General features: G+C 44.3%; 1 protein-coding gene across 5 annotated transcripts; it reads left to right on the forward strand.

Annotated features, from left to right (window-relative positions):
• Positions 1-1,434: 1,434 nt before the first annotated feature.
• On the forward strand, positions 1,435-12,943 carry sf3b1 (splicing factor 3b, subunit 1). Of its 5 annotated transcripts, XM_079170162.1 has the most exons (24): positions 1,435-1,494; positions 2,375-2,547; positions 2,762-2,863; positions 2,981-3,095; positions 5,395-5,474; positions 5,583-5,774; positions 5,969-6,446; positions 6,540-6,661; positions 6,750-6,947; positions 7,048-7,149; positions 7,361-7,540; positions 7,622-7,708; positions 8,084-8,354; positions 8,500-8,645; positions 8,828-8,974; positions 9,251-9,376; positions 9,980-10,201; positions 10,288-10,470; positions 10,559-10,670; positions 10,780-10,900; positions 11,005-11,136; positions 11,479-11,751; positions 11,856-12,072; positions 12,306-12,943. In XM_079170162.1, exons 1-24 carry the CDS (start codon positions 1,467-1,469, stop codon positions 12,462-12,464), a joined length of 3,966 nt encoding a protein of 1,321 aa, XP_079026288.1. In that variant the 5' UTR covers positions 1,435-1,466; the 3' UTR covers positions 12,465-12,943. The 5 variants fall into 5 exon arrangements, 4 of the variants coding, with proteins under 4 accessions (XP_079026288.1, XP_079026290.1, XP_079026291.1 ...); XM_079170163.1 differs by lacking the exons at positions 1,435-1,494; positions 2,375-2,547; positions 2,762-2,863 and adding an exon at positions 4,991-5,044 and having other exon boundaries at positions 3,081-3,095; XR_013767300.1 differs by lacking the exons at positions 5,969-6,446; positions 6,540-6,661; positions 6,750-6,947; ... (13 more) ...; positions 11,856-12,072; positions 12,306-12,943 and adding an exon at positions 4,991-5,044 and having other exon boundaries at positions 5,583-5,644.
• Positions 12,944-15,986: the final 3,043 nt, after the last annotated feature.

Genomic DNA, 15,986 nt, shown 5'->3' on the forward strand with positions numbered 1-15,986 from the left:
CCTGGATTACTCCTGAGATTAAGAACCCCCCTTAAGGAAAAGAAGAGGGCATTCAGGTCAGGTAACAAAGAGGAGCTGACGAAGAGAAGAGGATCAGGGAAGGAAACATAGATATAGGATAAAACATGGAGGATCAGTTGCAGCAGAAAACCATCAGTGGGGTCTCAAAATGTCTGGCTACCAGGAACCCAACTCCCTGCCTGTGGGGGACCAAAAGTGGGTGAATCATCTTAACTCATTCTTCAACAGATTTGATCGGCCATCCTCCCCTCCCCCCTATCCAGTCCTTCCTGCTGCTGCAACCCCCATCGCCTGCACCCTCTGTGTATTGATCCACCTCCACCCCCCATCCCCACAACATTCAGCTCCCTTCCACCTACACTGCACTTCCTGTCCAGACTAGCTGTGTCCTGGAATGCCCACTGGATCCAGTGGAAGTGGTAGGAGAGAGGAGAATAATGGCCAAGCATATCATCCCTAATGGGGAACATCTCCCACCCCATGCAGGACACTTTAACAGCGCTGTGCAGCTCCTTCAGTGACCGGCTGCTTCACAGTGTGTCTGTCAGACTGCACAACCAACACTGCTCCCAATAGACCAAATGGACATATAATATAAAAACCCAGCAAATGACTCATTCTTTGATTCATTCATGTGCAATATCAATATCAATATATGCATGTGCAATATAAACACTTCATATATACTAGTTCATATGTTGTGTAATCAACCACTCAATCTGATTATATTGTATTTTTAGCTTTTGTAGTTTTTTTGCGATGTACTTATTTACTGTACCTTAACTGTATTATTGTACTTGTTTTGTTTTCTACTGATGTATCTTGTTGCCCTGTCCACTTTGCTGCTGTAAACCTGCTAATTATTTTTATCTTATCTTTAGATTAGATCAGTAGTGGAAGAAGTATTCAGATCCTGTACTTAAGTAAACATACTATTACCACACCGTGAAAATACTTCATTACAAGTAAAAGTTCTGCATTCAAATCCTTACTCAAGTAAAATGTATTTAAAATATCAATAGTAAAAGTACTCATTGCAGTAAAATGTTATTATTATTATTACTTTTATAATTACTTACATATTAAATGCAGACCTTTACTTGTAAAGGAATATATATGGTGAGGTATTAGTACTTTTACTGAAGTAAAGGTTCTGAATACTTCCTGCAACTGAATGTAATACTGGAAAGAGCATACTGGATAATAAACACGTTTACTTTTGAGACTTTAAGTACTTTTACTTGTAGAGCATATTTACTCTCTTGTGTCAAAAAACAAATACTCTACTTTTTTTACAAAAACAATTAACGAGTTGAAATGTGTAAACTATGTACCTATTCAAGTTGGTTGCGATCCGCCAATCAAATTAGAGAAGAAGAAGAAGAAGAGACGGAAGTCCGGCTTTATCACACTTCCGGTCTGAGAGTCGAACAACCACCACCAAAATGGCGAAGATCGCCAAAACGCACGAAGGTAATTTATTTTGCACAAAATCCACTAAATAGCTCTTGTTTTCGGATTATTTTTCATCATATTATGTGTCAAGAAACTATGTAGGAAATGTTGAAGTATCTGGAGCACGTTCTGATGTATTCGTTTGTTTGAAAGCGCGAGACGCAGTAGGCCGTGATAAAGACGCAACGCGGACGGCTTAGATAATGGCGCTGGTTAGCATGCTAGTTAGCTACCTTCACCGTGAAAGATGAGCCCGTTTAATTAAGGATATATATGTAACTTCACCACCAGACTTATCGACGTACTCATATCAACATTCAAGCATACGTTTTAGTGCATTACTACCTCTAGTTGCTCACTATTTATTTTGTATATGATAATATGGGTATTATTTGGCTAACCAGGTTAGCAGTAGCTTCATTTTGACAACACCGCTCGACCACACGTTACACAATGGTTATGTAAAAATTTAAGTAGCCCGCTTAGTGTAGAAACATGTCCTTGTGACTGTTCCACTATTGAATATTATATTTATATTAATGCTCATGCATTACTGTGAACGCAATATTTTACTGTTATGTTTGTTGGTTGAGGTGAAGCTGGATTCAACCAATATACTTACAAAAATCTTAACCCAGGAATTAACTCAGATAAATGTGGTGGAGGAAAAAGTACAGCATTTCCCTCTGAGATGTGAAGTAGAAAGTGGAATGAAAAGACTCGAGCACAAGTACCTCAAATGTGTACTCAAGTACATTTCGTGAGTACTTGCATTCCACCACTGCTTGCAAGCAATGAGTCTTAAACACAGATAATCATTATTTTATGCACCGACGAATCGGATATTTTGGCAGTTGTGTTAATTCTCATCCTCTGTTTGTCTTTCATGTGTCTGTAGATATCGAGGCCCAGATCCTGGAGATCCAGGGGATGAAGGCCACCCTGCTGGAGGAAGGAGATCAGGGAGTGGGCCTCGATTCCACCGGCTTTTTTGACCAGGAGATCTATGGAGGCAGCGACAGCCGCTTTGCTGGATATGTCACTTCCATCGCCGCCAATGAACAAGAAGATGTAAGTATTTTCATACCCAGTATTCAGATCCTTTACTCAGTAAGCACAAAAGTACAATATTTACATTTTACAACAATGTTACTGATACTTTTGCCATTCCACCGTTTATTTTAAGGAGCTTGACTGCTCCTCTTTGCCTGTTGCATATGAGCTAGGAGAGTCTTGCCGTTTTGGTGAGATTTGACTAGACTCCTGTTTCTCTTTACTTCCTCAGGATGATGAAGAGGATTCGTCAACAAGCTTGTTGGGACAAAAGAAGCCAGGGTACCATGCACCGGTGGCAATACTCAATGCCATTCCTCAGTCAGACGAGCAAGTATGTGTTGATTCATTGTGTCTCGAATATCATATTTTCATCCCTGTGTTCTTTGAAACAGGCCTTTTTTACTTCTCAGTTTTTAAATACACGTACACCCCGTCCTTGTTTTTGCAGTACGACCCATTTGCAGAGCATCGCCCGCAGAAGATCGCCGAGCGGGAAGATGAATACAAAGCCCGGCGCAGACAGATGATCATCTCGCCTGAGCGTCTCGACCCTTTTGCAGACGGTAAATTTAGCTATTTTTTGACTTCATTACACCTTCCCCATTTCCTCCTCCCTTTTCACGGTTCACTTTTTTGTGACCCCCATGACTGCCAATGGTTTAACAGCTATAGATTTTCTGTTTTAACCCTTCGACTACAATGCAATAGCTTGCCTCCCAGACTTGATGCCTTCCCCGTGGTCAATCCTCTGTGGTCCAAGAACATTTTGTGTCGTTGTGCGTTTTCTTCCAGATATATTTATGATCTCCATTTTGTTTCGACTTCCAACTTTGCAGCAAATGACAGTGTGGGCTCAAAGTTTATCTTCAGTATTCCGGTTTGGAAAAATATTTCCATGATATTTATGTGCAAAATGAAATTTGTATCCTTGTGCGTGCAATAAAATATAGTGAAACCCACTGTAGGGTTACCATGCGTTTCAATGGGAGAGGTGGTTAGGTGTTCAACGGGCTTATTCACCTAACAAACGTGGGTCGCAGATGGGTTGTGTGTGAGTCGAAGGGTTAACATTCCCATGTGAGCAACAGCCTAAATTATGTTGGTAAAGGGCAGTGGCCCTCTTGTCGTAGCCTGTGAGGATTCAGGAAGTTTGAGGGTTAGCTGTGGTGTAATTCACCTGCCAATGAACTTTGCTTTGCCATGCTGAGCTCAGAAACTGATGACCAACAACATCCTGCTTACTTACAGACAGAGCTTTAGATCCCAAAGCAGGCAGTGGAGAGAAATAGGCTAGCTCAGCTCAGGATCCTTTGGGTTATATAATACATACAAGTCATAATCAGGCCTAATTTTGTCTTCCCAGTTTGACTTCGTCAGGGCTGTAATTTTAACGTCCTGTGGCTTGCAAATGTAAAAGATCCGTGGGTCTCGGCACATAACGCGTTAGTGCAGCCAGCTTTTCTTACAGATCTCATTATTAGGGTTTAGTTTGTCTCTTTTTTACAAGAGCCAGCTAGTTTATCCGTCTCTCCATTTTTTTTATTATTGCATCTTCACTTCCACTGACAACATGAGCTTAAACGGCCCGAGTGCTTCAGGGTTGGTCTAGGTAGGGCTCGACTGAAGCCTGCATGTAGAGAGAGTTCTTTGTACAAAGTTGTTGTGTAAATATATTTTTATTTTACAACTCTCTCTGTAAAATAGAAATATGTTATCAAGAAAAAAAATTGTGTACCACAATACCACAGGCCCATACTAACTGTCCTTAATTTCTCTCCTACAGCAGTACTGCTTTGCCAGTCCTGTACTGCACTCTGTTAAGGGTGCAGCAACTCATCCTGTGTAGGTTATGGGGAACACAGAGAACTGTGCACTTATCAGTTTGGTCAGGGTCCACTGGCTACAACCAACCTCAACCCCCAAGTTTTTTTATTTGGCTTATCAATTTCCTACAAATTTAGATCAAACTCCCCCTGCATTCATGATGGAAAATCACTGCACAAATATTTGACTATATATATCTCATCCTTATTGAATCAGTCCCCTTTGTCCTCCAAAGGAAGTCAGGATCTGAATGTGAGATTATTGGATAACTACAGCGCTGCTATGGCGTGTTAATGGGGCTCTGGCATGTCCTATCACCATACTTCTGATAGTTAGGATCATTTTTTTGCCTCAGTTTTATATTAGAATGCCAGAATAGATGCTCATATATTTAATGTTAATGTCATTCCTAGATGCAGCCTCAACATTTTTATATGCTAGTATAAAGAATTGGGAATCTGGACCACATGATCTCCATATGATTTTTTTCTTTTTCTAGTTTTGTGGTTATGCCCCAAGAAGATACTTTGTTTTTTTGAGTGCCGTAAATCAATGCAACACAGGTGGTATACTGTTGTGTGTGAGTTCAAACCCTTTTCCAAAGTGTTACTAATGGTAAAGAGACATTTTCTAGGCTTCTTTTCTGCCGGTTGAAGTCTGACTGCAGAGGGACCATGGCACTGAAAGTGTACGTATTCTGAAGAGCACAGCCCAGGACCCCTGCATCAGTGATGGCTATAACGTCTTAATCCACTTTAAGAAAACACCACAACCACAGCTCTTCTCTCTATGTATCTGCTTGTTTTTCAATAGAATGCTATGACTGTATGTAAGAAAAGACAAATGTATATTTGTATGTAATTCAGTAGGACTGTTTTGTGAATCAGCTGTTTATAACAACAGGAGCGTAAGTTAATCTGTTGGTAAAGAGAGTCAGGGTTAGCTGGCTGTGTCTGTGCTTGCTGTTTGTAGTAACTTGGGTCCCTAGAGCGAATACTGATCAGTGTCCTATGTTCTTGTTGGTGCTCTTTCGCGCAGGGGGCAAAACGCCGGACCCCAAGCTGCAGGTCAGGTCGTACGTGGACGTCATGTTGGAGCAAAACCTGTCCAAAGAGGAGGTGAGCGGCTACCCACGGTTTACTTCGACCGCAAGCTATTTCCACATTTTATTCTTTGCGCCACAGTTGTTTCTTTTTTCCTGACGTTTGTTCTTTTGTTGCGTGTAGAGGGAGATCCGTCTGCAGCTGGTAGAGAAGGCCAAAGCTGGGGAGCTGAAAGTCGTCAACGGGTCCGCTGCCTCCCAGGCTGCTGCTGCTGCAAAGCGTAAGCGTCGCTGGGACCAGACTGCTGACCAGACCCCCACCAATACTACACCCAAAAAGATGTCCAGCTGGGACCAGGCTGACTCCTCTGCTGAGGTGAGTCACTCATCAGCCTCTTACTGCTTTGTGGATAACTTAAGCTTCTTGTAGTGGGTACAAATATTCAGGTTACTTCCTTGTATGTACTCTGTATAATGTAACTTGTAATATGGGACAACTATTTAGAAGTTGTATTAGTGTCTCCAACATGTTTTAAATCTCGGATTGTTTTTGTTTCTGTCCCCTTGTAGACTCCAGGACACACCCCAGGTCACACCCCCGCGCACACACCCTCAAGCACCCGATGGGATGAAACCCCCGGGCGCGCTAAGGGCAGTGAGACCCCAGGGGCCACTCCCAGTACCCGCATGTGGGACCCCACTCCTAGTCACACACCAGCTGGCGCTGCCACCCCTGGCAGGGGGGACACGCCCGGCCACGCCACGCCTGGCCACGGTGGAGCCACAGGGAGCGTACGCAAGAACCGCTGGGACGAAACCCCAAAGACGGAGCGGGAGACCCCGGGACACGGGAGTGGCTGGGCTGAAACGCCGCGCACAGACAGAGGAGACGAGTCGGTTGGAGAGACGCCAACCCCAGGGGCCAGCAAGAGGAAGTCTCGGTGGGATGAAACCCCTGCCAGTCAGATGGGATCCTCAACACCACTTCTGACACCAGGAAAAACTCCCATAGGAACGCCAGCTATGAACATGGCCACCCCAACACCAGGTAAGAAAGCTTTAATATTAGTCACAAGTATCCTCGAGCCCCTCAATGGTTTTGCTGTGTTTTAAAATCAGTTTCCTTTTCTGTTTTCTTCAGGTCACCTGATGAGCATGACTCCAGAGCAGCTGCAGGCGTGGAGGTGGGAGCGGGAGATCGATGAGAGGAACCGGCCTCTCACAGACGACGAGCTTGACGCCATGTTCCCAGAGGGATACAAGGTCCGTGCCCCCTTTTTATCGCGTTTAATGAGTAAATATAATTAAAAACGTAATCCCATCACTGACAGCTTATTGTTCTTCTCCGCAGGTTTTGCCTCCACCAGCGGGCTACGTGCCGATCCGCACCCCGGCCCGTAAGTTGTCGGCCACACCGACCCCCCTCGGAGGCATGACCGGCTTCCACATGCAGGTGGAGGACCGCACCACCAAACAGATGAATGACCAGCCCTCAGGAAACCTGCCCTTCCTCAAACCCGATGACATCCAGTACTTTGACAAACTCCTGGTGAGCATCGATTTTTGTGCGTACGACATAAATCTACCGCTGGGATGTTCGTCCCGTCTGAAGTTCAACGTGTTGACGGCTTGCTCCGTGTTTATTTTAGGTGGAGGTGGACGAGTCCACGCTGAGCCCTGAGGAGCAGAAAGAGAGGAAGATCATGAAGCTGCTGCTTAAGATTAAAAATGGAACACCGCCCATGAGGAAGGTTTGTCATTATTCCCTTACTTTAAGTGCTCATATGATTTTAAAACGGTCCCCAATGTCCGATATACTCCTTGTGTTCATGTCATAAATCTCCCTAAAAGCCTTAAAGTAGCATAAAGCACAACGACGACACCTATTTGCACCTACCCAGCACTGAGCTTGTATGTGGATGCAGTGTGAATTTTTGCTTCCCTCCTCTCTCTCGTCTCCAGGCCGCCCTGCGTCAGATCACAGATAAAGCTCGTGAATTCGGAGCGGGTCCGCTGTTCAATCAGATCCTGCCGTTGCTCATGTCGCCCACCCTGGAGGACCAGGAGCGCCATCTGCTGGTGAAAGTCATCGACCGCATCCTCTACAAACTGGATGACTTGGTTCGACCATACGTACACAAGGTAGGATCAGAGTGAAAACATCTGCTTATTTTCTGTGGATTGTGTGTGAAGAAATGAACTAACTGTCCTCTTTGTGTCCAGATCCTGGTGGTGATTGAGCCGCTGCTGATTGATGAGGACTACTATGCCAGAGTAGAAGGCAGAGAAATCATCTCTAACTTGGCAAAGGTAATGTGGGGGAAAATGTTGTTTTGCTTCCTGCGAACTATTCTCGCCTGTTCAACCAGACCGTGGTTCAGATCAGGGCTAGTCGTTCGCTAGATTAACACCAACATGAGAGCTATCGGACCTGACGTTCATGTCTCTTCTGTTCTCAACCTGCACCCGTTGGTTACAATCAGATACTCCACTTACAGAAACGTTTCCACTGTTTAGACATATATAAATGTTATTCTAAATATATGCAGACTGTTTGAGAAATGTGCACCTGAACCAGGTTTGGCAGACTAGAGTGTACTTAGAATAAAATCAAGTACACGTTCTGTCAGTAAAAGACATCTGACTCAGATATTTGACGTTTCCTGTTCTTCCTGTCCGCTCCAGGCTGCCGGTTTGGCGACCATGATCTCCACAATGCGACCCGATATCGACAACATGGACGAGTACGTGAGAAACACCACGGCCCGAGCCTTCGCCGTGGTGGCCTCCGCTCTCGGCATTCCCTCTCTCCTGCCGTTTCTCAAAGCTGTGTGTAAAAGCAAGAAGTCCTGGCAGGCCCGACACACGGGCATCAAGATCGTGCAGCAGATCGCCATCCTCATGGGCTGCGCCATTCTGCCCCACCTCCGCAGCTTGGTGGAGATTATCGAACACGGTCAGTCATGGTATAATATATATAGAGGTGTTTGCAGATCCTTGTAGATTTAAACGGTTGATTATCAAATGACCACCTTTACTGAACTCTGTCATACTGAAATGTGTTCGCTCTCTGACGGTTGGGTTTGTCTGTGTTTCTCCAGGTCTGGTAGACGAGCAGCAGAAGGTGAGGACCATCAGCGCTCTGGCTATCGCCGCCCTCGCTGAAGCTGCTACTCCCTACGGTATCGAGTCCTTCGACTCGGTCCTCAAGCCGCTCTGGAAGGGTATCCGACAGCACAGAGGAAAGGTAAGATGCTTTTGGAGGAAAGAACAAAGTATTTACTGCAAGATTCACACCCATCGCTGAGCCTGCGTGTAGCCACAGTGTGAATATTTGCTTGTAATAAAATGTCAAAGGGCGGGGCTGCAGACTTACATTTATTATTAAGGTCTACTTGCAACAATGTATTCCTCCCTCTCTGTCACCAGGGTCTGGCTGCTTTCCTCAAAGCCATCGGTTACCTGATCCCACTGATGGACGCCGAGTACGCCAACTACTACACCAGAGAGGTGATGCTGATCCTCATCAGAGAGTTCCAGTCCCCCGATGAGGAGATGAAGAAGATTGTACTTAAGGTAAGGGAGACGAAGAATAACTTGTCTTAACTTCTGCGTCTACAAATGTCGGCTAACTTTCCTGCGACTCATTCTCGCCTGTTCAGCCACTACATGGTTGCGTCAGGGCTAGTATGTCGCTATATAAACACCAGCACGAGAATTATCAGAGCTGATACTTTCATACTCTCTGTTCTCACCCTGCACCCGTTGGTCACATCTGGCTTCTCTACCTTTTTTAGTCTGAACTCGTTGATGTTCCTTCTCTGACCCGCTCTTGTGTTTTCTGTCTCGTAGGTGGTGAAGCAGTGCTGTGGCACTGATGGTGTGGAAGCCAACTACATCAAGACTGAGATCCTGCCTCCATTCTTCAAGCACTTCTGGCAGCACAGGATGGCTCTGGACAGACGCAACTACAGACAGGTGAGCACACGGGAGTTCATGTTCAACTAAAAACAAGTCTAATGAGTCCAAGATTCATATGAATGGGTCTCTGCTTTGAAGAAAACGGCTAATGGAAGATGTTAAGAAGTAAAAACAGCTTATTTGTACTACCCATATACACATATAAAATGATTCTGATGTAAACTGCTTCCTGCGAACTATTCTCGCCTGTTCAACCAGTCCGTGGTTCAGATCAGGGCTAGTCGTTCGCTAGATTAACACCAACACGAGAGCTATCGGACCTGACGTTCATGTCTCTTCTGTTCTCAACCTGCACCCGTTGGTTACAATCGCATGTTCCACACACAGAAGCTTCTGTGTTGTTTTTCATGATGTGTTTGAATGAAATCAATCATTGCCACCGTTATAACCGACACACATTCCTCTTAACTTGTGTCGGCCTGTTGAGAGAAATGTATACTATTGCACCTGTACCAGGGTTAGCAGACATGTACTTGAGTTAATTTGCCACTTTACTTGAGCCAAATACATGTTGAAATGAGATGTATTGCTGTGCCATCGTGTCTCTTTTTTTGCACACATCCCATGCATGTTTACAAACCGTCTTTCCTCCCCAAACAGTTGGTGGACACCACAGTGGAGTTGGCCAACAAAGTGGGAGCGGCAGAGATCATTTCTCGCATCGTTGATGACCTGAAAGACGAGGCGGAGCAGTACAGAAAGATGGTGATGGAGACCATCGAGAAAATCATGGGCAACCTGGGTGCTGCCGACATCGACCACAAGCTGGAGGAGCAGCTGATCGACGGTATCCTGTATGCCTTCCAGGAACAGACAACCGAGGTGAGACGGATGATACTTCGAATTCAAGTAGAGGAAGAATCCCGTCTTTGGGTGGTTTGTTAATGTCCCTTCTCGTTTTTCTCCAGGACTCCGTCATGCTGAACGGTTTCGGCACAGTGGTGAACGCCCTCGGGAAGCGCGTGAAGCCCTACCTGCCTCAGATCTGCGGTACGGTGCTCTGGCGTCTCAACAACAAGTCCGCCAAAGTCCGTCAGCAGGCCGCCGACCTGATCTCCCGTACCGCCGTGGTGATGAAGACGTGCCAGGAGGTAAACTATACACACACGCACACGCACAGACCAATCCATTTCACTTCTTTTAGAAACTAATGCATGTTCTGTTTGTCTGTGGCTGCAGGAGAAGCTGATGGGTCACTTGGGTGTGGTGCTGTACGAGTACCTGGGAGAGGAGTACCCGGAGGTTTTGGGTAGCATTCTGGGAGCGCTGAAGGCCATCGTCAACGTTATCGGTACGTCAACAATCAGCTGCATTTACACTTATTAACCATGTATTTCAGATTTCAGGGTTTAAAAGGAAACGTCTGAATAGCTATTGGATGTTTGTTCTTGTCATTGCAGGTATGCACAAGATGACTCCGCCCATCAAAGACCTGCTTCCTCGTTTGACTCCCATCCTGAAGAACAGACACGAGAAAGTGCAGGAGAACTGCATCGACCTGGTGGGCCGGATCGCTGACAGGTCGGTAGCATAAAGCATCAGAGTGACGTGATATGTATCCGATTGCCGTGTATTTGTATTATTATTATTAGTATGTGTGTCCTAACGTCTTGTGTATATTTCAGGGGGGCTGAATATGTGTCGGCCAGGGAATGGATGAGGATTTGTTTTGAGCTGCTGGAGCTGCTGAAGGCTCACAAAAAAGCCATCCGCAGAGCGACCGTCAACACGTTCGGTTACATCGCCAAAGCCATCGGGTGAGTGCTCGAGATCTTCATCAACAAATATGTGTTTATGTCTGTGTTCACAGTGTCGGCTTTAAGTCTTTAATACATTCTACGTCTTTTTAAAGAAATTTGATTAGAAATTACTGAAAAAAGTGATGTAATAATTTAAAGAATTCAAGCTCTTATAGTCCCTACTGGTATTCCATCACACTTTTATGCTTTGTATAATTAAATGGTTATGATAAGGCTTCTTTTAAAAGTCTTTAACTTGTTAAATTGCCTGCAGAAACCCTGTAATGGTCTGAGAATATATTTAAATTAATCAAACGGTTGCTAACAAACACTCTGCCCTCCTCCTTCCTCTCCTCTCAGCCCCCACGATGTCTTGGCCACTCTGCTCAACAACCTGAAGGTCCAGGAGCGTCAGAACAGAGTCTGCACCACCGTGGCCATCGCCATCGTGGCCGAGACCTGTTCACCGTTCACGGTGCTGCCGGCGCTCATGAACGAGTACCGCGTGCCGGAGCTCAACGTGCAGAACGGCGTTCTCAAGTCGCTCTCCTTCCTGTTCGAGTACATCGGAGAGATGGGCAAGGACTACATCTACGCCGTCACGCCGCTGCTGGAGGACGCGCTCATGGACAGGTGAGTGAAGACGAGGGTTTCTGTGTTTATCACACGTCTAGCTTCTGTGTTTCGATTTTAGTTCCACCAATAACCGTTGACCCTGTTCTTGTGTCCTCCTGCAGAGACCTGGTCCACAGACAGACGGCCAGTGCGGTAGTCCAGCACATGTCTCTGGGCGTCTACGGCTTCGGCTGCGAGGACTCCCTCAACCACTTGCTGAACTACGTGTGGCCCAACGTGTTTGAGACGTCGCCGCATGTGATCCAGGCCGTCATGGGCGCTCTGGAGGGGCTGCGGGTCGCCATCGGGCCCTGCCGCATGCTGCAGTACTGCTTACAGGTGAGAACGACCTTGGACGCTCACGGAGAAAGATTTAACAACCACCATACTCCGCTTACATAGCCATCCGGCAACACTATACTCTTGAAATAATACAAATATATGAGAAATTACTCAATGAATTGTCGTGGAGCAACATGTGACCGTGAACTCGTCCATCTGAAGTGCTGGTTGTAACAAATGATTAAAAAAAAAACAGTGAATACTTACTTTTGTATTTCTTGTGTCTCCAGGGTTTGTTCCATCCGGCCAGGAAGGTGCGAGACGTCTACTGGAAGATTTACAACTCCATCTACATCGGCTCCCAGGACGCCCTCATCGCTCACTACCCACAAGTCTACAACGACGACAAGAACATGTACGTCCGCTACGAGCTGGATTACGCCTTGTAAATATGAATTCACGCGCTCTCCGCTTCACTCTCCATCGTCGTCCCTGATCTCTGTCTAGGGCCGAGTCCGTTTCTATTTAGCAACAGTGATGTTTCCCAGGGTGCAACAGTCCGGCACTGGCCGCAATCGGCCTCTGTTTGATGCCACTTTATTGACCCTGAAATTAAAGAAGGAGCATGACGTTAGGAGGAATAAGAGCAACATTGTAAGAGTCTGTATGTAATTTCTTTTCTTTTTTTACTCTTTGAGTGTTCGCTGTAAGGAATGGCCGAGGTCAGACGAACCTTGATTTGAAGAATGCAGAGCAGGTCGTCACATTTTAAATATTTGGATGAATTTTTCTTTTTTTTTGTTATTGTGTAATTAGAGGCCTCTGTACCGGCTGCTCCCTTTACACACCTCTCCTCGTTCCACACCTCTGTTCTTATTAGGTTGTTGCTTTATTTAACCGAATAAAATGTTTGTGTATAAAAATCCAATTTCTGCGTCTCAATGAGTTTTTATTTTGTTCATAGGACTTGAACTATGTGGGAATAACGACATATGTTATGTTAAAGTGAATTGGTTGTTTTTCTCCAAACTGAAGGCGAGAGTCTAAAGGCAAAAAACGTTTCATCATTCATTTTTGTAGTATTTTGCTTCCATAACTTGTCTTCTTTCAGACAAGTGTAAAGCAAGCATCCAAAGTGGCCTGGTTTAGGGATGACCTGGTTCAGGATGACATCATCGCTCACATCTTACTGAACTAAGTCTGACATAATGGAGGCAGCACTAACCCAATACTTGCCACAGTCTCTTCCTATAAACTCTGCTCTCTGGAGCTTTTTAATATTTTAAATGCAACAATTGTACGCTGGTGGAATATAATTACATTCTGTTTCTCAAGTACTGCACTAAGTATGATTTTTGAGGAACTTGTACTCATTTTCTGCTACTTTATTATTCTGCTCCACGACATCTCAGAGGGAAATGTTGAACTTTTTACTGCAATATGTTACTTTGCCGATTCAGATTAATATAATCAACTAATAAATTATGATGTAGTATTACAGACTACTGTAAGCAACCCAGCAGTATTACAGTTAATAAAACAACGTTTTGCATGGGAGTACTTTAAGTTTTGGTACATTTTGATGCTGACATTAAAGTGTTTTTGGTAGCATGGTCACTTTCAGAGTTATATTTTGTATCATATTCTTGAAATATTAATATGCTTTAAAGGGACAGTGCGTAGGATTTGGTGCTATCTCATGGGAAGGTTTCAGGTTGCAACCGACTAAATATCCCTCCGCGCACGCTTTCTGTAAGACCGAGATGACGAGGTTACAGCGTTCGCCTCGCTCACAGGCCATCCATACCATAATAACACATCTTTAGGAGTAACGGGAGTCAAGTGGCACTTTGCGGTAACACGGTGTTGCCCTCTACGGCTCAGTTTACTGCAGTTTCACAGGCGTGTCGGAGAACTACGGTGGCCTTCAGGTAACGTAAAAAAGTGAAAGGTTATTAGTGTTTGGTTTGTCCGTTCTGGGCTGCCGTAGAACGGCGGACTCTGTGAAGAGATTCCGTTATTACTTATGAAGGGCTAATTCTAAGCTAATTCTTATTTTTAGGTGATTATAAACTAATGAAAGCACAGTTATGAATATTATATTCCATTTCTGCAAATAGACACTGGCCCTCAAACACATTTTGACTACTTTATATACTGTTGGATAGATAAATCTATAGAGATTATCATACTTTATGAATTAAATGTTTTAACAAAATCTTGATCTGTAATTTAACAGATGTCACATAAATGTAGTGGAATAAAAAGTACAATATTTCCTTCTGAATTGTAGTGGAGCAGAAGTGTAGTGTAGCATAATATTGAAATACTTGAGTAAAGTACCTTACATGTGTACTTAGGAACAGTACTTGAGTAAGTGTAGTTAATTTACTTTCCACTACTGCGTTGGCAGTTCCATTTCAAACGGGGGACCAGACAGGGGCCGCGTTAATATTTAAGATTTAAGTATACTCATTCAGTATTAAAGTACATTTTATTCATCACTGCACATGCGTAACTAATTACCATCATTGCACCACATCCAGTGTTGACCCCTCCATCACATAGCTGAGGAATAAATTGGGAACTCACTTGGACTAAAAAAAAAAAAAAACAGCATGCATGAACGCTTATAGACTCACAATGGAAAAAAACCTCCCCCACTCTCCCTCCCTCCCTCCCATTCACTCACCACTGCTGCACAGCCAGCTTCATGTGCTCTGACCCAGATTCCCCCCCAGAATCTGGGTCTGCTAATCTGAGGTGTGTGTGTGTGTGTGTGTGTGTGTGTGTGTGTGTGTGTGAGTGAGAGATGCAGCAGCAGAGGGATATCCCTAGAAAACAAGAGGCAAATATGTGTTTATAGTGTGTGTGTGTGTGTGTGTGTACATTTGGGACTTATTTATGGCTCACAGTTAGTCACATTTGGTTGAGCATCAGTTCATCTGACCCGGTCATGTGTTCCTGCGTGTGGTTTTGCTTTGGGGCTAATTTGTTGAATGCTTGTATTTATCGTGTGATGATTGTGGCTCTGTGCAGGCTGTGCTAAACGCTAACGTTGCTCACAATTACAGCGCTAACATGCTGACGTTTAAACCATGTTCAGCATGCTAACTGATGTTAATCAGCACTAAACACAAAGGGAGTGTTATTCGTTTTGCAGGTATTTGTTGGACAAGTAATGGACAAACTGGAAAAACACCCTGAACTGGAAAGTTTTGATGTTTTTATCTTCCAGACACGATAAGGAGCCTCTTCCGTTTCCTTCCCTTATAACCTTTGGAATGCATCTTCACGAAGACCATCAAAAATGCATGATGGTGTCTCTGCTGCTGTGTGTGTGTGTGTGTGTGTTGAGTCAACACTGGGAGGTAACCCGCCCCCGGAGGGGGAGATGACTGTGATTAGAAATGTTTCCGCAGTGAAACATTGTGTACATGAAGTGACATGAACAGTGATGTAGTAGGATAATAAACTGAGTGTGTCGGATGGTGATGGTGGTGATGATGATGATGAAGACACACTTTAAGAAGCTTTAATTGACGTTACTCTTAAAGGGCCATTCTTGTGATCACATTAAATAAAGTGCACTTTAAATGACTTGTGTTTTACATGTTTAATAGCACTTTCATTCAGCAGCCATTAGCTTCCATCAATTTCTGACTTGAAAATCTGATTATTGGAATCATTTCATAAGAAGAGGAAGGTTGTGGGTTTTATGATGGTGAAAGAAAATTAAAGATTTCAAAAGAATTTAGTGTCATTTAGCTTCATTTGTTCAGGAAATTAATAATACTTGATCAATTCTCTACATGTGAATAGGGTCAAACAATGAACTCATAGATATCACCATGAAACTTCACCAGTTCATTACTGACATTAAGACAAGTATTTGTTGTATTACAAGTTATCTTATGTTTAAATATCCAAATGACGCGTTGTGTAATGGTACCTTTTGGTGAATTTAGGAG

The sequence above is a fragment of the Pholis gunnellus genome (assembly GCF_910591455.1).
Source record: "Pholis gunnellus genome assembly, chromosome: 12".
NCBI lineage: Eukaryota > Metazoa > Chordata > Actinopteri > Perciformes > Pholidae > Pholis > Pholis gunnellus.